The sequence below is a fragment of the Aquila chrysaetos genome, chromosome 9 (assembly GCF_900496995.4).
Source record: "Aquila chrysaetos chrysaetos chromosome 9, bAquChr1.4, whole genome shotgun sequence".
Classification (NCBI taxonomy): domain Eukaryota; kingdom Metazoa; phylum Chordata; class Aves; order Accipitriformes; family Accipitridae; genus Aquila; species Aquila chrysaetos.
The window spans coordinates 26150347-26172063 of NC_044012.1; the positions used below are offsets into that span (position 1 = coordinate 26150347).

General features: G+C 56.8%; 3 protein-coding genes across 6 annotated transcripts; 1 reads left to right on the forward strand and 2 right to left on the reverse strand.

Annotated features, from left to right (window-relative positions):
- Positions 1-41: 41 nt before the first annotated feature.
- LOC115346560 (CD48 antigen-like) lies at positions 42-7374 on the reverse strand. Of its 4 annotated transcripts, XR_005933175.1 has the most exons (5): positions 4900-7374; positions 4041-4361; positions 3697-3960; positions 553-779; positions 42-139 (listed from the first exon to the last, which is right to left on the reverse strand). XR_005933175.1 is itself a non-coding variant. In XM_041126001.1 (4 exons), the coding sequence occupies exons 1-4, from the start codon at positions 4949-4951 to the stop codon at positions 3260-3262; spliced, it is 750 nt and encodes a 249-aa protein (XP_040981935.1). In that variant the 5' UTR covers positions 4952-7374; the 3' UTR covers positions 2616-3259. The 4 variants fall into 4 exon arrangements, 3 of the variants coding, with proteins under 3 accessions (XP_040981935.1, XP_029882545.1, XP_040981934.1); XM_041126001.1 differs by lacking the exons at positions 42-139; positions 553-779 and adding an exon at positions 2616-3372; XM_030026685.2 differs by lacking the exons at positions 42-139; positions 553-779 and adding an exon at positions 2616-3409 and having other exon boundaries at positions 4900-7373.
- On the reverse strand, positions 4270-12873 carry CD244 (CD244 molecule). Its single transcript, XM_030026633.2, has 10 exons — positions 12652-12873; positions 10067-10387; positions 9713-9994; positions 9034-9156; positions 8460-8524; positions 8267-8332; positions 8043-8108; positions 7846-7905; positions 7381-7743; positions 4270-4358 (listed from the first exon to the last, which is right to left on the reverse strand). The coding sequence occupies exons 1-9, from the start codon at positions 12734-12736 to the stop codon at positions 7666-7668; spliced, it is 1146 nt and encodes a 381-aa protein (XP_029882493.1). The 5' UTR covers positions 12737-12873; the 3' UTR covers positions 4270-4358; positions 7381-7665.
- A 92-nt stretch (positions 12874-12965) lies between these two features.
- Positions 12966-19949, forward strand: LOC115345904 (natural killer cell receptor 2B4-like). Its single transcript, XM_030025421.2, has 5 exons — positions 12966-13459; positions 14306-14535; positions 14606-14951; positions 18898-19140; positions 19479-19949. Exons 1-5 carry the CDS (start codon positions 13402-13404, stop codon positions 19751-19753), a joined length of 1152 nt encoding a protein of 383 aa, XP_029881281.1. The 5' UTR covers positions 12966-13401; the 3' UTR covers positions 19754-19949.
- Positions 19950-21717: the final 1768 nt, after the last annotated feature.

Sequence of the window (21717 nt, forward strand, 5' to 3'; positions counted from 1 at the left end):
CAAATCAGAGACGATGCCTTGGGCCATGTGTTTCCTGTTTTTGGCTGAATAACCCTTCTCTTTTTTTTTTCTTCAGTGGAAAGTATTCAAAGCGCTGATTCGTGCTGCTGAACGCTTCACCAGAGTCAGCCCAAGAGACCTGCAGAAGGAAGCAGAGCATCAATTTATAGTTTGTGCCAGAACAGCATCATCCTGCCACAGGTCCTTAACCCAACGGCAAAAGAAGAGGAAACGACCAGCAAGTTAATAATTTCACATACAGTAACAGCTTCCCGGGGCTGTACAGAGCCTTCAAACCCTGCTACCACAGCGGGGGCGGGCGGCCGCTCCCCCCACGTGGCATCGTCCCAACCGCTGCTGTTCAATCCCAGTGCCGTGGGGCCGGTACCCAGCACGAAGCTCACCCAGAGAGACGGTGTGCACTTGTGCTCGTAGCCACAATGCCTACCGGTGCAGGAAAACCCCAAATATTCTGGGATAAACCCATACCCCTACTTTGGGCTGCACGGGATCTACAGCAAGGAGGAGTACAGGTGGTCTTCAGAAACTCACCGAGGAAAAGCCCAATCCTTGTTCTCAGGCTGAGTGCTCAGGGAGGTGACCTGGACTTTAATTTGCCATCGTTCAACGCCATAGTGGGTGCTCAGGGACGGGGACAGTCACCCGTCCTGCTGGTGTCCCCCTCCGGGTGGGCATGGAGAGGGGACTGCACCCTCCCGCACTCAACGGAGAGCTGGGGATGGGGAGCGCAGGGAAAACACCGCTCACTTGTTCCACTGCTGAAAAGGGGTGAGAAAAGCTTGGTTGTTTTTCTGGTTTTAGTGGAATGAATTATTCATCTCTGTCGGTGCTCAGCCCGCACAGCTTTAAAATAGGAGAATGTTTTTTTCCTATTGCTTTCTTCAAGTTTTCATTGCTTTATTTGGCTTTGAGAAAAGAGCAGAGGCAACAGCACAAAGCAGGAATTCCTCCGCTGTTTTAAACCAAATTTGAGTGCCACAAGGAAATAAAGGGTGATCTTGCAGCCCACTGCTTTTCAGTGGAGACAAGCTCCAAGAGTTTTGTTGCCATTAAATTATTTCTAATGATAAAAACCCTAAAACCACCCCAGCATCCTACTAGGCCGCTCCTTTCCTGCTCAGAAAGCATCTGGCTGAGAAAAGAAAAAAAAAAAAAAACCAAACCAAAAAACGCAAGCCATTTCCCAATAATCAGCAGTTTGCTGAAGGGAAGAGCTCCACAGAGGCCTGAAAAAGAAAGGATGAGTAAGAGCAGTACGAAGGGACTCAGCTCCTTCTCTTGCCACATGCACACAAGGAGCTTCAACTCAGCTGAAACATGGCGGTGGTTCCTACCAGAGGCAGCCAGCTCCCAGACCGAATGGCCAGATGGTAGAGGGGCAAAGACATCGCCTTGGGCTATTTTGCAGAGCAGCAAGCTTCCCCGGCACAAATCCCACCTGAAAAGTTGGTGGTCAGGACAGGGGTCTCCAGTGGATGGGGTCCTTCAGCTCAGCCCCCCAGGTAGGGCAGCAGGATGGTCCCCAACCTTCCCCTTGCCACAGACAGGCGCCCTGCACTTGGGTACAGGCTGTGCCGGCATGGAGAAGACTGTTGATGGCAACCTAGTCCAGGAAAACTATAAAATGCCAGTATCACCCATGGGGCCCTACCACAGCATCATGCCCCAGGCTGGGCTGGCACCAGCCAGGAGAAATGGGAAAAATTATTTAATAAGCAAAACTGTCAAGGAAAAAAATCCTTCCAGGAGGCACCTAGGGGCACAAAAAACATACAGGCAGTCACAGAAAAACCTCCTTTAACTGAAAATAATGATCCTAAATGCCTTTACTTTCCCCTTCAGCTCAGGCTGAAGTCTCCTGGCTAGAAAGATGACTGAGGCACAGCACCAGGCTCTGTATTTATTCATCACAGGAGGTTTTATGATGATGCTGTTGCTCAGCGGTCATCTTGGATTTTGTCAGAGGCAGAAAAGCCCCAAACCTCCATATGGGAATGGACCAAGACCCAAGCAAATATTTTCAAGGGGGAAGATTTCTGCAAAAATATACATTGGTGCTAAAACCATCAGCCACATGGCAGGAATTACCCCGAGCTGCTCATTAGACCCAGGAGCTGGAACAACTGGTGCTCATTATTGATTTTTCAAATGAGCCAGCAAGGTCCCTGTTGACCCTTTGATGAATCTGCCCTTAGGAGTCTTTGCTTAAAGATGGCTCTGGAAGGTGATGCTTCTTGGGTTTTACAGAGAGTAGAGCCCGGTTCTCCCTTTTCTTGGGCTGGTGTGCTGGAACTGGCAGGAGCAGCAGCATCCCAGGGCTGCAGTGGCCCTGAAACATGTCCCCGTCCCTCCTTGCAGGTTGAGGGACCGTCTCCACTGCTCACAAGACACATCCTCCCACACCAATGGGCCTGTGTCCCACCATCCAGAGCCAGCTCCTCCTATGGGGGACAACTGTGGAAGGGCTTCTGTCCCCAGCAAGGGTGTTGGGGAGGGAAAGTGGGTCCCTCCGTCACCTCCCCAGTCCCTGAGCACCCTCTGTGGCCAACCCCAACCCAGAGGAGAATGCAGAACAGGCACCTAAAAAGGTGGTGTTTAAGGTTAAAATTAATTTAATGTATACACAGACACATTTCTGAAGGCAGAGGCCATACTTGCCCTGCTGAATACTCCCTTGCAGAGAAAGCCATCTTAGCTCTGCCCCCTCAAGATGTTCTGGTGCTCCAGACCTGGAGGTCAGGCAGCACCCAGTTGCATCCATGCCGGTGTCACAGGTTTCAGGCTAAACACGTCATGTACTGTCCTGCACCATCACGCTGCTCATCAGCACCATAAAGGGCATCATCAACAGCAGGCAATGGCCAAGGATCCCTCCAAGTCCATGGGCACCCCTGGGAAAGGCTCAGATTGGGTCTCCCCACAGATCTCAGGGCTGGGGAGAGGAGGATTTCCAAGAAGTTAACCATGAACTTAACAATTTAGATTGCCAGGGTTCTTGAAACACCATTGCAACAGTGTTCATCCCAGTTTTGTTCAGATCTGGAGAACATGACCTCTGATTGAAGCAAAGTAGAAAAGGTGAGGAGGGAAAGTGAAGCACAGAACTACCCTGAAGGCAGCGGCAGAGAGGCCAGAGCCTGGGCTGGTGGGAAGCAGGTGGGTGCTGGTGTAACAGACACTGGTTATAATGGTTCCCTTGAGCAACCGCATCATTCTGCATCCAGCCAGTTTAGGGACCTCATCCAGGCACTGAGGGTGATGAGATGAGGAGAGATGTCAACCACAGAGCATCCTTAAGCCAGACTGAGGAGCAAGAAGAGGGGGAGGAGGTGTCCCAGGACCACCAGCGTGCTGGTGGTGGTGCAGGCTGCAGCAGCGGAGGACTCACCTGGAAGCAAAGAGAGACCTGGGACATGGAGAGGGCTGTGGGCTGTCCAGCCCTGGCAGGGGACCCCCCCCGATCCCCTCCCCAGCTGGGCTCCTGCCACCCACCAGCCCACGGTGCAGGGGGAAAAGGCACCCACCACTCCTGACCCATGGGCCACCTTCAGCCTTGCAGGGACTCACTGTCCTCAGGGTCATCACCACTGCTCTGGGGACCCTCCAAAGCCAAGGCCACCTTGCAGCCCATCCCACCCAAGTTTTGCCATTTCATGTGTGCACCGCAGGCAGTACCTGTCCAGGAGCAAGGGTGCCTGTAGGTCAGTGAGGCATTGTTGGAGGAGACAGGGTTGCTGACTTTGCAGGTGTAGGTTTCTATCAAGGGGTCAAAGGAGACATGCTGCTCAGAGGCACCCACATCCTCCAGCGGGAGCTTGCTGGGGGGGATCCACTCGTAGGTCACCCCTTCGAGCCCCACTGAGCACTCCAGGGTGGCTTTGCACCATGTCGAGTCACCCCTGATCACGTTGGCGTTCACAGTGGGCTTCGGGACCAGCTCTGCAAGAGGCAGCGGGATGTCACAGCCACCCTGTCCCCCCACGGGGTGCTGGGACAACCCTCCCATTCTCCCAGCTCACCGTACACTGTCAGAAGGATGTTTTCAATGTGCTCCTTGCCCACCTCATCCTCCAGGTACACCTGGTACATGCTGCTGTCATTTTTCTGCAGGCAGCTGATTTTTAGGGTGTTGTTGTTGGGGAAGAGCTCCAGGCGTCCCTTGTAGGTGCTGTTGGCATACCAGACCTTCCCCCTGCTGTCCCAGCTGGCGATCTTCACCGAGTTGTTGCGCCGCCAGTGGATTTGGTGATAGGAGGTCTGGGTTTGCAGTCTGGGGCTGAGATATGCCACCCCATGAACAGCCCCTACCACCTCCAATGGACCGTGTTGTGCCCAGGCTGCTGAGAAAGCAGAGACCGGTACTGCTTGGCCAGCCAGACACAGCCCACTCTTCCCTGGAACTCATCCCCAGGGACCTCCATTCCTCCCAGACACATAAAAAATGCAAATAACCCATTTGCTTACTAATTCCTAACAGCTTTGCGCTCTCTTGGCCTTGGAGGCATGTGGCATGAACAAGCCCTACAGCTGGTGGCGGAATTTCCACCTCTCCACCCTGAGCATGCAACCACCCAGATGCCCCGGTGGTTTTTTTTTCTTTCCCCTCTTTGCTTTCATTTTTGGGGTCCTTTCACCGCTCCAGGCTCACCCAGAGCAGCCCCTCAACCCTCAGCTTGGTGGTGGTGATGCCAGGGGCTCCCGCAGGAAGGGAGCCGGTGGGTCACACCTTGGGCCCTGTGCTGGAATGGGAAAAGCCAGGGGAGAGAGCGGGGACAGGGAGGGTTTACCTGCAGGCACATCCCCAAGGTCCCCCACCATCCCCAAAGCCATCTCCCCCCCAACCCAGCACCCTCACCCCCAGAGAACCCACCGCCATACTTTGCCTGATGAAGAAGAGGAAGAGGAACACCCTTGTAAGCCCCATCATCATCTTCTCTCTGCGTCTGCACCCAAACCCCAGAGTGGAAATCCTCCTCACCAGGCAGCTGCTCACCGAAGACACCCCGAGTCTGCAGCCCCTTGCCACCGTCCCTAAACCCAGGGCCAGGAGGGGGGCCTCTGCAGGAAGGGGGCTGGCTGTGCGGCCATGCAGCTGGGAGGTGACGAACCCACCACACTTCCTCCACCACTTCCGTCTCCCTTAAGGGAAGTCACCCACGCGGGGTTTGGGGGAGGTTTGTGACGCCGTCCAGTGGGCGGCCAGTGAGAACAGGCACTGCACCCCTGACCCTCCTTGAGGAAACCACGCACAGGACCCCATGGACCCCTGAGCCTCCTTGGGGACACCACGCACTGCACCCCATGGATCCCTGACACCCCCACCCCCCATCAGAGTCGCCCCGCTATCCTGACAGTAAATGAAAAGCAGACCCCAAGGGTCACATCTCCCCTTTACAGCTGCTATAACTAACCCACAGGGTTCCCATTTGTCCACATGCAAACCCAGGTCTGTTTCCTCATCAAGGTCTGGCCCCTGGACATGCATTGAGCAGCCCCAGCTTGAGTGGGGACCACTGGCACCAGCCTTCAGGGTGTCCCCATGATCCTGGTTTGCAGGTGGGAAAGAGATGGGAGGAATGACTTGCTGATGCTAAAGCACATGCCACAGCCCAGCATGCTGGCCTCTGACCAGGGCAGATGCTTAAAATGATTTTAATTACAACCTGGATTCCTTTCTGAAAGACAACATTTCAGGCCCTTTGTTTGGCACCGGCCGAGGGATATGTGGGGCAGCGAAGCCAGCACAGCCCCCACGTCGGGGGCAAACAGCTGCCGGCATCTTCCCACGCACCACCCCAGCCACAAGTAAGGACTACAGGGGCCGACCCCAGCCGTGAACAAAGGGCGACAGCAGCACCCGCTGAGCCCTGACCCAGTTTAATTTCAGCCCTGAGCGGTCCCCGTCCATCGGAGAGGAGATCCGATGTCAGCACAGGGAGACATTAGTATAAGCACGTCAGCAGGCACGCAATGATGCTATGGCCGGATCACTGGCACCGAGTCAGTGGCACTGCGGTGCCGAGCACCCACTGGCTTGTCCCCACGCCTGATTACACCATGCTGATAGAAACAAATGGAGATGGGAAAGCAAACTTCCCTGGCAGGGAGCAAAGTGCTGCCTCAGCGCTTGCAGCAAGTGCTGCAAATTATCTCCAATATGCAAAAGCAGGTCATTAGCATAAATTACAGCCCCGTGATGGAGCGTGGCTTCAGCAGGAACCCTACATGTTGATGGATGCGGCAGCTCCCAGGCTCTGTGCTGTCGCCTTCAGGCATTTCTGCTCGTCAGGAGCATGGGGACCAGATGTTTTGGGCTGCAAAGGGGCTGAGTTGTGGCTCCTGCTTTAGCCCCTGCTCCCAGGCAGCAGCCACAGCCCAGCAAGGACGGCCACCACATCCCCAGCACCTGTGCTAAAGGACTTCCATCCCCTCCATCATGCCTGAACTTTTCCCACTGAATTCAGCCGGCCACAGGCCCCACTGCCACCTGCCACATGCAGAGGGGAATGCCCTTACAGTGCAAGAAGTATTTGACTCACACCTGCACATTGTGAAAAGCAGAGCATAGGGCTTGGGATGTTGTAAACCAGCCCAACTCTGGTGGCAGTGCCGGCATGCTGAGACTGAGTCCCCATCCATGCCAGCCCAGCCCCCTAAATTCCCTTGTTGTGGCAGCCAGACACCCCCTCCCTCCCTGTGCCAGCCTCCTAGCGCAGCTCCGGTTAATGATCCCAATTAATGCTTGTTTCACAGGGAGCAGCCACAAAGCTATTTTGATCCAGGGACTCGGGCAGGAGAGGAGCATTGCGGAGCCACCATTACTCCCCATGCTGCCATCAAAGTGCCACGTTTCATTTTCATCCCAAAGAAAAGCCCTTGATCTTGCCTTTGGGAAGATCTTTGAAGCCAGAGCCCTTCTTCACCTCCTCCTCCCATGGCCACTCATGTTGTAGGAGCATGGGATAACTTAGGTGGGAAGGGACATGGCAGCGTCTCTGGTCTCAGCTCACCATGGGGCATCCGGGGCCGTGCCCAGCCAATGTAGGCAGGGACCATCCTGCCCAGGGCCACCTCTCCCCTACCCGACACACGTGGCTGAAACTCTGCAAAGTGCATCTGTGCACAAGATTCTGATCACTTCAGAGGGTCCCGAGCCACAAACAAGACAATTCCCACTTCCTCCCTGAGCCCGAGGTACACTTCAGGCTATAAATAGCCAATTAAGCTAATTAAACAAGCACCATAATGCCTCATACAGTTCAGCTTATATTAGCGCCTAAAAATAAATTCCCAAGGTCTATCAAACCTGTCAAGACCTATAAAAACCCACAAGATCACACACTGGCACTAAACACATACACATCACATGTGTCCTCTTCCCCCACAACCCCATCTGTCCAATTTCACATCCATCTCCTCCGAAGACAGGTTTCCATCACCAAGTCTTTCCTCCTTCCCTCACAGGAAAGCCTCCAAGGCACAGCTGGGGTTTGCATCCTTGCAAAAACCCGCGTCTGACCATTCCCATTCCGAGCAAGCCCCCGGCTTTCCTGGTTGGGGTCCTGGTGCGTGCTGGAGGTCTCTGTGTGATCCTGGAGAAGAGGCCTGTAGGGAAGGGAAGGTCTTGCTGAGGCAGCTGGGGCACTAGGAATGGTGGTGGCCAGCAGGAGCCAGGGGCGATGTCTGCAACGGGGGACACCAGCTTCTAGAACCTGCCGTAGCCTGCAAGGAAATGGGTGAGGTTTAGCACGCCACAGCCCCAAAAAGCTGATGAGCTTTGGAGATACCCAGGTCTTGTCTTCCCACTGGTCCAGTGCCTGTTACCTCTACGTAGGCAGTGGAAACCAAAGCTGGGTCCAGCCTCTTCTTCTTGAGAGAAGACGACTGCGGAGCAGAGCAAAAACCTGCCGTTAGGCAACGCACGAGCAGGACAGTGAACCCAGCACCTGGTTGATGAACCGAGGGGACCTGGGTTTCAGTGCCACTGCGGAGGGGCCGGGGTCACAGTGGGGCAACTTCACCTTCCTGTTGGGCTGAACCGTGGAATAGATGGTGTAGCTTTTGGGCTCCTGAGGGTGGCTGGGTCCCTGCCAGGGAAAAACGGTCAAGATGCGCAAAGAAAAACAAATTTTGGGCAAAAGGGGTCATCTTGACAGTTGTTATAGATGCAATCAGCACAGGGGCTGCGCAGCCAAGCCCACAAGGCAGCTCCAATCCCCCCTCACCAGCACAGGACTGACCCTACCTGCATTTTGGTGCAGATGACAGCGTAGATGGTGTTTCCTCCCATGGTGGCCTCACTGGTCCCATTCTGGGGGACAAAGCAACCCCAGACTGGTTAAAGGATGCAGCCTGGGGTGACAGACATTTCCAAACAGAGGTTCCATCCCTCCAGGCAGTGTGGGGAAGGGATGCCCAGGGACAGCCCTGGCACTTACAGGGTTTTGGCCAGTTTGGGCTTTGCCCACCTCCTCGTAGACAGTCAGCATCTGCTCAACTTGTCCTGGGGGAGTTTGAAGGGTCAGTTTAAGACAGCTGACATGTTAGAGCCCCCAGACTGGGGGGGTTCAGCCCTCAAGCAAAGCAAAGTCCCTTGGCAACTGGGAGGTTTTACTTTGTTGGCACCTGGCAGGGGCTGGGGAGGGATGGGCCAACTCAGAATAAAATGAATATCCAAACCCAAACAGTCCTCTAGACCCCATGGGACAAGGCCTCCAGGTTTGGGCACCAATGCTTGGGCTGCTGGGATACTTCATCTAGCTCATCAACCTGGACCACCCTGCATCAGCAGGGATGGGCAAAGACTTCATGCCTTGTGCAGCACCTGGCAGGGGGGTGACAGTGCCCAGTGGCTTATCAGGCACCAGCCCCAGGACTGGAGAAGGAGAACCCCAGGGCCAGCACAGAGAGCATTAGGAGTGTCACAGCAGTCAGGAGGAGAGCAGGGGCTGCAAAGCCAAAAGCCCATGGCTGCCCATCCCACCAGCTACTGCACCAACCCCAGGGACAAACCTGCCAGGGGGTCCTTTGCTCGCTTCCTCCGCCAGTTGCAGGTGACAATGAGGGCTATGGAGATGGCCAGTGCCAGCCCCAGGGACACAGCCACTGCCCACCATGGAATGATGCTGGAATGCCCTGGGGAGGAAGGAAAGGAGAAGGGGACATCTTCGATGCAGGGCAGAGCCTTGAGCCATTTCTAAACACAGTCTCCATCACAGATCACAGCACAAGGGGAAGAGACCTGGCCAGGAAACCTCAGCCCCGGTTCTTTCCCAGGAGAGGAAGCTGGGCACATTTTGGCGTCAGTGTGACAGCCTCCATGGTTTCACTGGCCCAGGCAGGGAGATGAAGGGCCCCGAGAGAGGACTGGAAGCAGTGCGGCTTGCACGCCCCCTAAATCCTGCTTTTGCAGAGCTGAGGCTAATTGTCCCTGGGCACCAAGGCTGGGTTGGGTGCCAGGTTGGATGCACAGGCTCAGAGCACTTGCGCGATCAATCCTGCCACATCCCCACCGCTGCCAGCTACGGTTCACAGCCACGCAGCACCTTCCACGCTAGCTGCGCGCTGCACCGCGGCCCCAGCCCATGGCTACATCTCCCGCCTACTCATCCCAAACGGATTTAAGTCCCAAATCTCATTTTGGAGCTGGAGGGGCAGAAACTCCCCCCCCCCAAACATTTGTCTCACAAACCTGAGGCCACGGCTTGGCAGGAAGCTACCGTGATGTTGGTGCTGTCTGTGCTCCAGCTCACCGGGTTGCTCACGTTGCAGCGGCAGATGGTGGGGCCAGCATCCCCATGGACCTCCAGGTGCAGCCAGGACTGGTGCTCCAGGGCTCCCCGGGGATCCCCACTGCAGGACCAGCTGTAGGAGACGTTGCCAGCACCAGACACAGTGCAGACCAGTGAGAGGTTGCACCAGCCCTGTTCCCGGTCCAGAACATGTGTCTCCAGGTGCAGCGAGTGGACGGGCTCTACGGGGACAGAGCTGGTGAGAGGGGACAGGAGGAACAGGCTGACGGGGTGATGGGGACCTGGCTACTCACCCCACACCGACACACGGAAGCACCGGGTAGTCAAGGTGCCTGATGTGTCCTCAAATTCTGCCTCATAGACCCCACTGTCTGCTGTGCTAACTGGGCTGATCTGCAGGGAGAAGGTCTCCTGCTGGAAAACAGCTCTCCCAAAAAAAGTACTGTTGGAGAATAGGTCAGCTTTATTCTTCTCAACCGTCAGGATCCGCTGCTGGTATCCTGCATCCAGTCTCACTCTCCATGTGACCTTTGTCCATCCCTGCGGGGGTTTCTCCGGCTGCAGGTGCAGCGCTCCGTTGGCAGACACGGCTTGTTCCCAGCACTCCAGGGGTCCTAAAGCAGAAAGGCATGAGCGAGGGCTTGCAGCCCTGGGAGATGCTCCATGGCTGGGGAGGAGGCACAGCTGCTGGAGGCCACCTGTGTCCCCAGCACAGCCCCTCCTGCTCCTCAGGGGTGAGCTCAGCCTGATTCTCCATCATCATCCCCAAGATGGTGGTACCCTTTGCTCTGCACCAGCCCAGGTTGGTTGTGTGTCTGACTGCAGCAGCTGCTCTGGCCATGCATTGCAGATGCTCACGCAATAGCCTCTGCCCTGCCCTGAGCAGGGATGGTTGCAGACCCTCTAATCATAGCATCTGGTTGCTTGTTTGTGCCTCAGCTCCTTCCTTGCCCATCCAGCCTGGGGAACAGCAGGAATTTTGCCCGCTGGACCTTTTTTCTTGAGTTTCTGTGCTTGCCTCCCTCTTTTCAGTGCAGCCCCGGATGTCAAGGGCTCTGGCAGAGGCGAGATAAAAAAGCCCCTAAAACAAACGAACACCCATGGCTGCCGGGGCCAAGTGTGCACACAACCTCATGGCTTCCTCACGGCTGCATGTGGTCAGAGCAGTGCCGGGAGCTGCCTCAGCCGTGGGTAGACTTTGTCCAGTACAGCCCCACACAATCACCTGCCTTGCAGCCCTCAGCAAAGCCCGGCTTGCACAGCCATCAAGGCAAGCATCAGCCTTCAGCGCTTGGCTTAGCCCACCCAGCCCACAGCCCCCGGCAAGGCTTTGTCTCCATGCAAGCGGTCCGAACACCGAGCCATGCTTGGAGGACACCTGTGGAGCCACCAGCTTTGCTATCTCCTGGCATAGCCAAAAGACCCCAAGCAGCTCCAGCTTAAACCTTGTCTTTGCAAAGCCGCAGGCATGAGGACTCCTGCCCTCACCAGACCCTGGGGTGTAGAGAAGACATCCCCATACTCAACGGATCTAGGAATACAATCAGCCAGAGCAAGCAAAGGCAGAAACAGCCTCCCCTGGAGAAATGAAGGGGCAGGCTCTATTTATCAGTTCCCACCCCTGATGGCTCACACCTGGGACCTGCAGCTCATTACAAAGGGGGCCCTTCCCACCACCCCAGGTACTAAACAGCCTGCAAGAAATAGGGGTTATTACTTATTACTGTTTTGCAGGCATCTAAAACTGCAAGAAAGATGTAAGGGCACCTTAATGCCCTCATCCTAGGCTCCTGGAGCTGCCCTGGAGGGAGGGTGCTAGGGCAGTGGGTGTGCAGAGTCAGGGAACAAACAATGCAAAAACACACCCTGCAACCTGGAGGTGTGATTGTAACCCACTGCCTACAGCTGGCATAAGTGCTGGGGTCAGGCCGGTGCAGCACGCTGCGGGTTAACCACGCCAGCACCTGCAAGGAGGTTTTGCAGCTCAGCTGAGCCTGTGCCTGCTGTGGGCTTTACTGCTTTAAGCAAGCAACACCCCATCTTGTGCACCCACCCCTGAGCAGCGAGTGCCCCCCAGCCCTGCACCATCAGGGTGGGCAATGGGGTTGGGAGACGCATCTTAGGGTGCTGAGAGAGGGAAGGTGGAGGTGATACTTGCCTGCTCTCCCCATGAACAGGGAAGGGTGGCATGATGGGGGATACAGAAATGCAGCCAGGAGATGCTCCAGGCATCAAGCTGGCCCCCGAAATTGAGCGTTTGTCTGTTCCCCTCATGCAGGAGTTGCTGGTTTTAGGAAGAAGACCCTCAGCCACCACCAGCTCCACTGAAATCGTGGGGGAAAGGTGCCGTGTTTGTTCAGTGGAGAGACCTGGCCTTGAAAAGCTGCATTTCTGGGTGCAGGAAAGGTCAGGGCCGGCCACGGGGTGTGGGCTCAGCTCTGTCAGGGAAGTGACTTCTTTCAAGCAAACCCTGCATGGTGCAGGCAGCAATGCTGCCTGTGAAGGGGAATCGGCGCTGCCTGAAAGCTGTCCTGGTTCTACCTGCTCTGGGCAGGACTGGACACAGAAAACTGAAGAAAAGCCAAAAAAAACCCAAGCTAGCCCCACTCCATCTCCCGAGGGACCCCAAGCCCGGCTCACTGCCCATGACCCCGCAGCCCTCCCTGGCCTGAGTTCCTGTGGATGCCTTCACGCCAGCAGCACAGTCAGCCTTTCTCCAGCACCCAGCTCCCTGGGGCAGGCAGCGGCAACACCTTCCCATCCGTGCATCCCTCCTGCCCTGCCTGCGAATGCTGCCAGCACCCAGGCAGCGAGCCCCCATCCTCCCAGTGAGCACCCATCCTCCCAGCGAGCCTAGCACCGCGTTCCCCTTCCTCACCTTGGCCGCTGGCCGCAGCCAGCAGCACCAGGCAGAGCAGCACCGACGGTGCCAGTGGGCACCAGGGATCCCGATCCCAGTGCATCTTCAAATGGCACCCGAGCGAGCTGCCTTGCAGCCAGAGAGGTGCAAAACCCCTCAGAGCTGGCGACTGTCCCACAGCAACTTCCTCTCCCGCCTGCGGTTCCTTTGCACCCTCCGCCTCTATGTGTTATCCTCCACACGGCCACTCTTGACCCCACTGTCACACCCTCCCAAGCCCAACTCTCCCCTGTGGTGGACGCCAGCATGGATGCCAGGGTACCCCGAGTCCCCGTGGGGCAGAACACAGTGGGGAAGGATGGGCTGCTGGCTGCCCCGGCAAGTTCGGCTACAGGGCTGGGTGGCTGCAAACCTCAGAGGAAACTAATTTTAATTACCCAAGGGGGTGGGGGCAGGTTTGAGGCGTTTTGCTTTCCCTTTGCAGCTTGACTTTGGAGCTGCACGGCAGCACTTTGTAATGTGCGGATGTGTCCAGCACCCTGACGGCAGGCCAGGGACAGCCCTGAGCAGCAGGATTCGGCCCATTGGGTAGCAGTGGTCAGCCCAAAAACCTGTGTGCCTTGTGGTCAGGGAGTTGGGGAGCAGTGCAGCCCAGCCGGGGGGGCTCCCAGGAGATGTGGGGGGCAGCGGATGCGGAGCGGGGGCTGATCCTCCCCCTGTGCCTGCCCTGATCTCCAACCCCAATTCCCACCTTTCCCTGGCACAGCAATGGAGCATATCATCCTTCTCCTCTTCATCTCCCTCTTCTTCCTCTGCCGAGCCCAAGGTAAGCGTGGGTGGGTGGCCCCCAGCTCTGCCACGGGAGCTGCAATGAGTTGTGTCCAGCCTCTGTGCCAGGCATCCACATGGGGCTGGTATGTTCCTTGGGAAACTGCTTTTAAAAGCATGCCCAGGGTCAGTGCTTGCTCTGGGTTGGTTTTTGGGTTTTTTTCCTTGTGCAAACTAGCAAGCAAACAGCTTGTCATGAGATCAGAGCAGTCTCTCAGGTTGTCAGGTGAGGGAAAAAAAAACAAACCCACAAACCGAAGCCAAAAGCAAAAAGCTCTTTTTGAGCATCAGAAAACCTCAGCACTACAGGTATCACTTAAATTGGGCCATTGAGAAGGAATTTTTATGAAAAATTGTCCATTTTTTTAAGAAAAGGCTGCGTGTCTAGGAAAAAATGCTCTGCTTGTGAGGATTTGACTTGCTGTAGGAGGCACGGGGGAGGGCAGTGAGCGAGAGCTTTGTCAGTGCTTCCCCTGTCTTTGGAAAATGGAATCCCCTTTATGTTAGCCTTAGATAACAAATATATATTGGGAGAAAATAACCCCCACATGCACTGTTTGGAGTAGCTGTTTCTTACCAACCAAAGGTAAGCAGAGGCGGAGGATGAGAGAGAAGGAGGAACTGAAAACAGCTTGCCAAACTGTGCTCAGCCGCACCAGGGGCAACCAAGGGATGGCTGAAGGCGCACAATGCCAGAGGCTTTGAGCCCCAGATCACCAGGGACGGACAGAGCCGGGCTGTGCCAGGTGTGGGACCCCACAGTGGTGGCGGTGACCATGCCCCCTCCCCAGCCATGGAGCATCTCCCAGGGCTGCAAGCCCTCGCTCATGCCTTTCTGCTTTAGGACCCCTGGAGTGCTGGGAACAAGCCGTGTCTGCCAACGGAGCGCTGCACCTGCAGCCGGAGAAACCCCCGCAGGGATGGACAAAGGTCACATGGAGAGTGAGACTGGATGCAGGATACCAGCAGCGGATCCTGACGGTTGAGAAGAATAAAGCTGACCTATTCTCCAACAGTACTTTTTTTGGGAGAGCTGTTTTCCAGCAGGAGACCTTCTCCCTGCGGATCAGCCCGGTTAGAATTTGAGGACACATCAGGCACCTTGACTACCCGGTGCTTCCGTGTGTCGGTGTGGGGTGAGTAGCCAGGTCCCCATCACCCCGTCAGCCTGTTCCTCCTGTCCCCTCTCACCAGCTCTGTCCCCGTAGAGCCCGTCCACTCGCTGCACCTGGAGACACATGTCCTGGACCGGGAACAGGGCTGGTGCAACCTCTCACTGGTCTGCACTGTGTCTGGTGCTGGCAACGTCTCCTACAGCTGGTCCTGCAGTGGGGATCCCCGGGGAGCCCTGGAGCACCAGTCCTGGCTGCACCTGGAGGTCCATGGGGATGCTGGCCCCACCATCTGCCGCTGCAACGTGAGCAACCCGGTGAGCTGGAGCACAGACAGCACCAACATCACGGTAGCTTCCTGCCAAGCCGTGGCCTCAGGTTTGTGAGACAAATGTTTGGGGGGGGGGAGTTTCTGCCCCTCCAGCTCCAAAATGAGATTTGGGACTTAAATCCGTTTGGGATGAGTAGGCGGGAGATGTAGCCATGGGCTGGGGCCGCGGTGCAGCGCGCAGCTAGCGTGGAAGGTGCTGCGTGGCTGTGAACCGTAGCTGGCAGCGGTGGGGATGTGGCAGGATTGATCGCGCAAGTGCTCTGAGCCTGTGCATCCAACCTGGCACCCAACCCAGCCTCGGTGCCCCCCGGGGGGGGCAGGGGATGTCCCCCCCATCCCCAGCGTCTCTCTCTATTTGCAGGTGTTTCCTTGTCCTACTGCAGAGTGAAAGGGCTCCTCTGGCTGCTGCTGCTGGGCAGCCTGGTCGCAGCCGTGGCCATCACACACGTCCTTGTCTGGCAGCAAGAACCCCCTTCCCACCTTGCTCCCGGCTCTTTGGGTACTGGGTAGGACCCCTCAAAGGGGGAGCCTGCAAAGCAGCCACCGGACCCCACCCCACTTTGTGCATCACATCAGGCCTCAAAACTCCCCAACAAATGAGCTGCTTTTAACTGCAGAGAGCTGTTAACCCACCTGAGCATGGATTAAAGAAAAATCTGCTTCTTTTTTTTTCCCCCAGTATTCTGTATTTTGGGTTCATGAACAAGTTCTGGGCTGTTCTGTGGAGAGGACAGATCAAATTGGCTGCGGGGGTTTTCACCCCAAAAGATGAGGCTCCCCTCCAACAGCCCAGGGCAAAGCTTCCCCCCACCCCAGAAGAGACCCCAGGGGTGGTGTTGTCCCTCCGGTTTTGAGCAAACAGGGACACACTCCCCTCCCTACCGTCCTGCCAGACTCCTCGCTCTGGGATGGAGCCATCCCGATGGGATCGGGATGCAGGGACTGAGGAGCATTACCCCACCCCAGCCTTGCGTTAACTCTCCTTCCCATCCTTTAACAAAGCAGCTCGGCGTGTCACCCACTCATCGCCGGAGGTTTATTCCCTCTCCCAAATATCTTAACTCCAGATCTGACACGTTTAGATAAACCGCAGATGGGGCGCCTTGTGGAAGGAGTATCATGTTATCTGGGCGCAGCAGCAGTTTGTTTGTCCCTTATCTAGCCCCGGCCAACAGATACCACCTCGTTAAATCGCTGGTAGATGTTAATGAGCTTGTCCTGAGAGTGGTTTTGCTAGGATCCAGCAGCAGTCTCGGCTTTTCCTTGGGATATCAGGGATGCCCAAGCCCAGCACGGCCCTGCTGAGGCCACGCTTCCCCAATGTCCACACCATCCCCTGCCCAGCAGCATCATTTGGGGCCAGTGGGTTGCAGGCAGCCGCGGTGCCACTGGAAGAGAGCAAGAGGCGCAGGGGCCAGCAGCCCCTAATCCGATCGCCCCAGCGTCTGCTTCTGCCCTCTGATCCATGCCACTAATCACCTTATGGTAAGCTCATTGCCTCTGCGGTGGCCCCGAGCCATTCCCCGGCTCCAATGCCGGGTTGGATGCCGGCAGGGAAACCGTGGCTGGGAACTGGGTGATGCATGGGATGAGTTGGGGAGCAGGGGTCCCCGCTGCGAAACAGCCACACCGAGAAGGGGCCGTTGGCTGGTTCTGCTGGGAACTGGGCGAACAGGTGGGAAAGGGGCAGATTCCCAGCAAAAGTCTTGGAAAAAGGCTGTGGCACGGGGATCAGAGAGAGATGGGATCAGCTCAGCCTCTCCAGCAGCTGGAGCGGGTTCCTGCAAGCCTGAAACCCACCAGCATGCCCACCCAAGGATGCACAAGCCAATGGGTCCCCGCTCCATCACCCAGCAGTGACCACAGTGCAATGGCTTCAACTCCGCCGGTGGGGGAAACTGAGGCACGGCCTGACCCCACAAGCCCAGACAGAGACGGGGCTTTCCTTCCCCCTGTGGTGCCCCGGCAGTGACGTGGGACACACTGGATCCCACGGCCCCTTCCTCCCCCTTGCAGGCAGAGGAGCAAAAAAACTAATTAAGGCTACAAAGGGAAAAGCAGCGTTTTGCAAGGTTGAAAACCTCCGCTCCAGAGAAGGGGCTGAGCCGATTAATTAGAGCTTTTGTCTGCGGCTCCATTCAACATGTAGGGAACAATTTACATCAAGGGGACCTTCCTTGGGCTGGAAGAGCTTTGCCCAGGGAGTGCGAGAGGGGGGAAAAAAAGGGGGGAGGGAATGAAAGGGGAACATTTACCATCTTTCACATACCACGTTGAGGAGGAAGGGAAGATGCTGCATACTTGAAGCACCGCATTGCAGAGGGTGTTTTTATTCAGCGCATCATCCGCGGTTTCTCATTCCCCTTCCAGCTAAATTTGGCCCAGGAGATGCGCAGGCGAGGAGGCCGGCGGAGGGCTGGGGGGGGTCTGCACAGGCAGAGCTGCTCTTGTGGTGGCGACAACTCGGGGATGCGTGGCTGCTTTCCTGGTTCCAGCATCCCTCTGGTGTTCAGAAACGCAGCCGGTACAGCCAAAACAGCTGCAGGATGGGAGCGGGAAGTGGGCGGCCATCCTGTATGAAGCTTTTACACGGATGCCACTGTCGGGGTCCCCATGGGGACCCTCACAGCCCCCACACATACACTTCTCAGAGAGGCAGGTTTTAAATGCTTTTTCTGTTTTAATGGGCCTGCAGCCCATCCCCGCAGCATTCTACCTGCGCTCCGCTTCTAAACCACGGAGGGAGGAAAAGCTACTTTTTTTTTTTTTTTTTTTAACCAAAATACTCTCTCCCAGGCCGGAGCGTGGCTCTGCCCGAGAGGTGGCAGCATGCGACCGCGCTCGGTGGCAGCCAGGCTGGGCTTGTCCCTGGGGGGCCTAGGCCTGGCCCTGGGTGGGGGTCCCTGACCCCCCACCCCCCACCCCCAGCATCGACCCCACAGGAGCTGAGCCCTGGTTCTGTACGCTGATCCCAAATCACTTGGGAAAGAGATAACTGGGTGGAAACCTTCACTTTTGAGTGGGACAGGGATGGAGGATGGGACTGCATCCAGGGGAAAGCAGCTTTCCACCCAGAGCATTTTATAGAGCACCTGAGCATCCCCCAGCCCCAGCTAAAATTCACCTGTCCTGGGGGGCAGCCCCTGCAGCCGTGTCCCCCTTCCCAGCTGGTTCCGGTGGGAAAAAGGCCGGGATGCGCAGGGGAAGGACCCCAGCCCCAGCTCTGCCTGTAGCCCCGGGCTGGTCATACCCAGCAAGCAGGATCTTAAACCTCTGCCTCCCCTCTGCCTCTGGTCCCATCACCTCTGCCGGGTTATTCATCATCCGCACAAGACTGGTGAAGTGGGAGCAGCCCCTTGCTCTCCTGCCTGTCCCAGGGCAGAGTCAGGCCCTGGTACATCCTGGCAAACACCAGCTGCCACCACATCCTCCATGAAGCCCATCCCACCCACCAAGTCACCACTTCCCTTGCCCCACAAAAACCCATGTCCTTCCCGGTAGCAAGCCTTGTGCAATCCCTCTCTGCCAGCGTTGTCACCAGCCCTAGGGGGTTTCCTGGCCCTGGGGGGGGGCTCAGCCCCATGTGTTGGGGGCCACAGCATCTGCTCAGCCCCCCCCAGCCAGCCCCATGCAAGGAGGGGACATGGTTGGAGCCAGGGTCACACTTCTTTGCTGCATGCTGCTAGCTGCAGATGGGGGTAAGGATGCTCCTAGAGCTGGGGTGGGCAGTTTGCCGCAGGCAGGGCTGGGATGCTGGGACAGGTGGGCTGGAGCACCCTGGGATGCTTCAGGGTTTTGGGGTGTTTTTTTCTGGGGGGGGGGTGGAGACCACCCTTGCCCTTACAATCGCCACTGCTGTGGTCATGTCCCCCCCGCAACCGTCTCGTGGCACCCGGTGCCTTGCAGGTCTGTGTCTCTGTTGCGATATTGAGTTGCTGAAGGGCCTGAAGGGATAGTCCCTGTCCTTCCCGGCCCTGCACCCCTTCTTTGCAGATATCACACGGGTCACCTGGAGGTCCCAGGGGACCCACATCACTGAGGCCAAGCCCAAGGAGAAGAGGTTCACCATCGACTACGTGCCCAGGTTCTGTGGCCGGCTGTTCATCCACCCCACCAATCTGTCACTGGAGATCGGACCACTGAAGCTGGGGGACAGCGGAAAGTACGAGGTGGTCATGGACACCTTGTCTGACCCCACCAAACCAAAGACATTTTCCTACTTATTGAGGGTTCATGGTAAGTCCAAGGATGGAGGGAGGAGGGTTGTGGGGACCAGGCTTGGGTTCAGTCCACCCTGGGCATGTCCCCATGGGGGTGGGCTTTCCCACTGTGTAAGGCCCCCAGCCCTGAGCCCACCCATCCCATGACATCTCCCCCTTGACCATGCAGAGGAGCCCAGGATGAGCATGGTCAGTGGAGAAATTCCCCTTCCTCTTTCGGTGCCTGCGCTCATCCGCTGCACCCACTGCACCCAGCCCCGGTGACACCCAGCCCCCCCCCCAAGGTGGGGGTCGGTCCTTGGTCCCCAAAACAGCCACTGGCCCCATGGCTCATGCCATGCCCTGTGCCCGTAGGAGGCTTGCCCATGACGCCAGCCGGGACCAGTGACACGGGAGCACAGAGCAGGAGCACCGTGGGACCTAGGGGAGTGACCGAGCCTGATGCAGGAGATACCGGGACACAGGGCAGAGGTGGGGGGCAGCCCCCAGGCGGCAGCAGTGGGCCGGAGGCATGTGGGGTGCAGGACTACAACTGTGTGGTGAAAGGGTATCTCATGGCCACCGTCTTCGGGCTACTGCTGATGCTGGTAGCCACTGTTCACATCGTGACCAGGGACAAAGGCACCTAGCTGGGGGATGAGGTCTCAGTGGGGCCGAGAGTGGGGTCTGAGCCCCTCAGCATCACTGCTCCACAGGGATTGTCCCCATGGCAGCGATGAGCCCGTATTCGGGGCTCCGGGTGTGGTGGCTCCCCTGCCTCCGTTTCCCCAGCCAGGGAAAGCCAAGATTGCTCTAATAAAGGCCCCTCAAGGATGCGAAGTGAAACCCAGTTTCCTCATTTGTTGCACAAGCAGCTGCCCCAAAATGCAGCAATGCCTATTCCTTCCAGAGGCCACAGCAGCCCATGGGGTGCTCGGCAGCTCCCCGGCACCCGGCAGGACCAAAACACATCCTGGTGCAGCCCCTGCACTGAGCATGCAACAGCATGGGGTCTCAGCACACCTGATCCAGGGACACCTCTGTTACTGGGACATCATCGGTTTCATATTTACGGCCCCAAATCCAGTGCGAGATAATAATTCAGCATTTCATAAAACCTTCTATAGTTTATAATAAGTGAATTATTTACTGGTGACCCTGACTAAATGCTGCGTGGCATAAATTATTGAGTGGCAGATCTGTCAAAAAGTTCTCATAAATAAGTTATCTGGTGCCGTCTTAATGTTCCCAGTAAATTACTCATTCAATCTCCCGTCTAAATGCTCTCCTGGGGAAATTACTCGTGCCTGCTGATTTATGAATTAGGCCTGGGCAAATAAGGACGATTAGGAAGGAGAGCCCTGCCAGGACACCCGAGGGTTTTGCTTCACCGTGACGTTTCATCCCGAATGCATCCCCGGTGCTGCCCCGTCCCAACAGCCGCTGGCTGGGTACCAGGCAGGACAGATCCTGGTCTGCCCTATGCACTGGTCCCAGGGGGACTGTCCCCACCCTGGGGTGTTCAGCACCCTCCTTCCAGCTACAGGCACCAGTCAGGCAGCCATCCAGGGTCAAGCACCGATCCCGGGGTCCCACAGTGATCCCGGAGTCAGGCAGCAATCCCAGGCTCAAGCAGGAATCCCAGGGTCCCTCAGCAATCCCAAGGTCAAGCAGCAATCCCGTGGTCCCGCAGTGATCCCAGGGTCGGGCAGTGATCCCAGGGTCAAGCAGCAATCCTGGGGTCAGGCAGCGATCCCGGGGTCAGGCAGCGATCCCAGGGTCAGGCAGTGATTCCGGTGTCAGGCAGTGATCCCGGGGTCAGGCAGTGATCCCCGGGGTCCCACACTGATCCCAGGGACAGGCAGCGATCCCAGGGTCAGGCAGTGATCCCAGGGTCAGGCAGTGATCCCAGCGGTGGACAGCTTCCTGCAGCAATGCCTGAGGAAGCAGCACTCACTCCCAGCCGTGCTCCGCTATTCCCCATTGCAGGAGGGAGTCAGTGGGGCTCCCCCAAATCCACAAGCGTTCCCCCCAGCACCCCAGTCACCTCAAGCAACCCCGCGGCAGCCCTGGGCTCATTACCTGTGCTTTATTGCCTGCAGGCTATGGCACACTGCACTGGCCATATGTTTTATTGCCATTATAATCATCGCCCGGCAAGCATGCATTTCCATCTCCCCCAACAAGCCTAAATCCTCCCTGCCAGCAGCCCAGGGTTGCTCTCGATGTCTCGAGCACACCAAGAACCATATTTCTACCAGGTCCTGGGCATAATTAAAGCATCACCCAAGGAGCTTGACAGCTGCAACCCCAATGCAGAGGCAAAGCACAAAGTCGCGAGCCCCGGGAGGGGATTCCTCCACTTTTACCATCCCTCTCCCCGCCACTAGTACGTGGGAACTGCAGCCGCTTTCGATGAATCTCTTTGCTCTGCCTTTTATTCCAGGAGTGGAGCTGATTAAAATAATACATTAAGCACAGCTCGACCTCGTGGGGTGATGGGGTGGGGAAGTGCCTTCCCTGTGACGAGGCACAGCCTGTGATGGAGGCAATTAAATCAATCATGGAAGATGATGAGTTGGGGAGGGGGGGGTGAGGCAGGAGAGAAGAAAAT

Excerpts from the sequence above, each read along its gene's own strand:
- LOC115346560 (XM_041126000.1), bottom strand. The coding sequence starts at position 4,951 with ATGATGATGGGGCTTACAAGGGTGTTCCTCTTCCTCTTCTTCATCAGG. Across the intron at positions 4,362-4,899 it reads CCTCTTCTTCATCAGGCAAA|CAGCCTGGGCACAACACGGT; the intron begins GTATGGCGGTGG and ends CTGCTTTCTCAG. Across the intron at positions 3,961-4,040 it reads CATCCTTCTGACAGTGTACG|AGCTGGTCCCGAAGCCCACT; the intron begins GTGAGCTGGGAG and ends TGCCTCTTGCAG.
- CD244 (XM_030026633.2), bottom strand. The coding sequence starts at position 12,736 with ATGCACTGGGATCGGGATCCCTGGTGCCCACTGGCACCGTCGGTGCTG. Across the intron at positions 8,333-8,459 it reads CCCAAACTGGCCAAAACCCT|AATGGGACCAGTGAGGCCAC; the intron begins GTAAGTGCCAGG and ends TTTGTCCCCCAG. Across the intron at positions 7,906-8,042 it reads CGGTTCAGCCCAACAGGAAG|TCGTCTTCTCTCAAGAAGAA; the intron begins GTGAAGTTGCCC and ends TCTGCTCCGCAG.
- LOC115345904 (XM_030025421.2), top strand. The coding sequence starts at position 13,402 with ATGGAGCATATCATCCTTCTCCTCTTCATCTCCCTCTTCTTCCTCTGC. Across the intron at positions 13,460-14,305 it reads CTTCCTCTGCCGAGCCCAAG|GACCCCTGGAGTGCTGGGAA; the intron begins GTAAGCGTGGGT and ends TTTCTGCTTTAG. Across the intron at positions 14,536-14,605 it reads TCTCCCTGCGGATCAGCCCG|CCAGGTCCCCATCACCCCGT; the intron begins GTTAGAATTTGA and ends TGGGGTGAGTAG.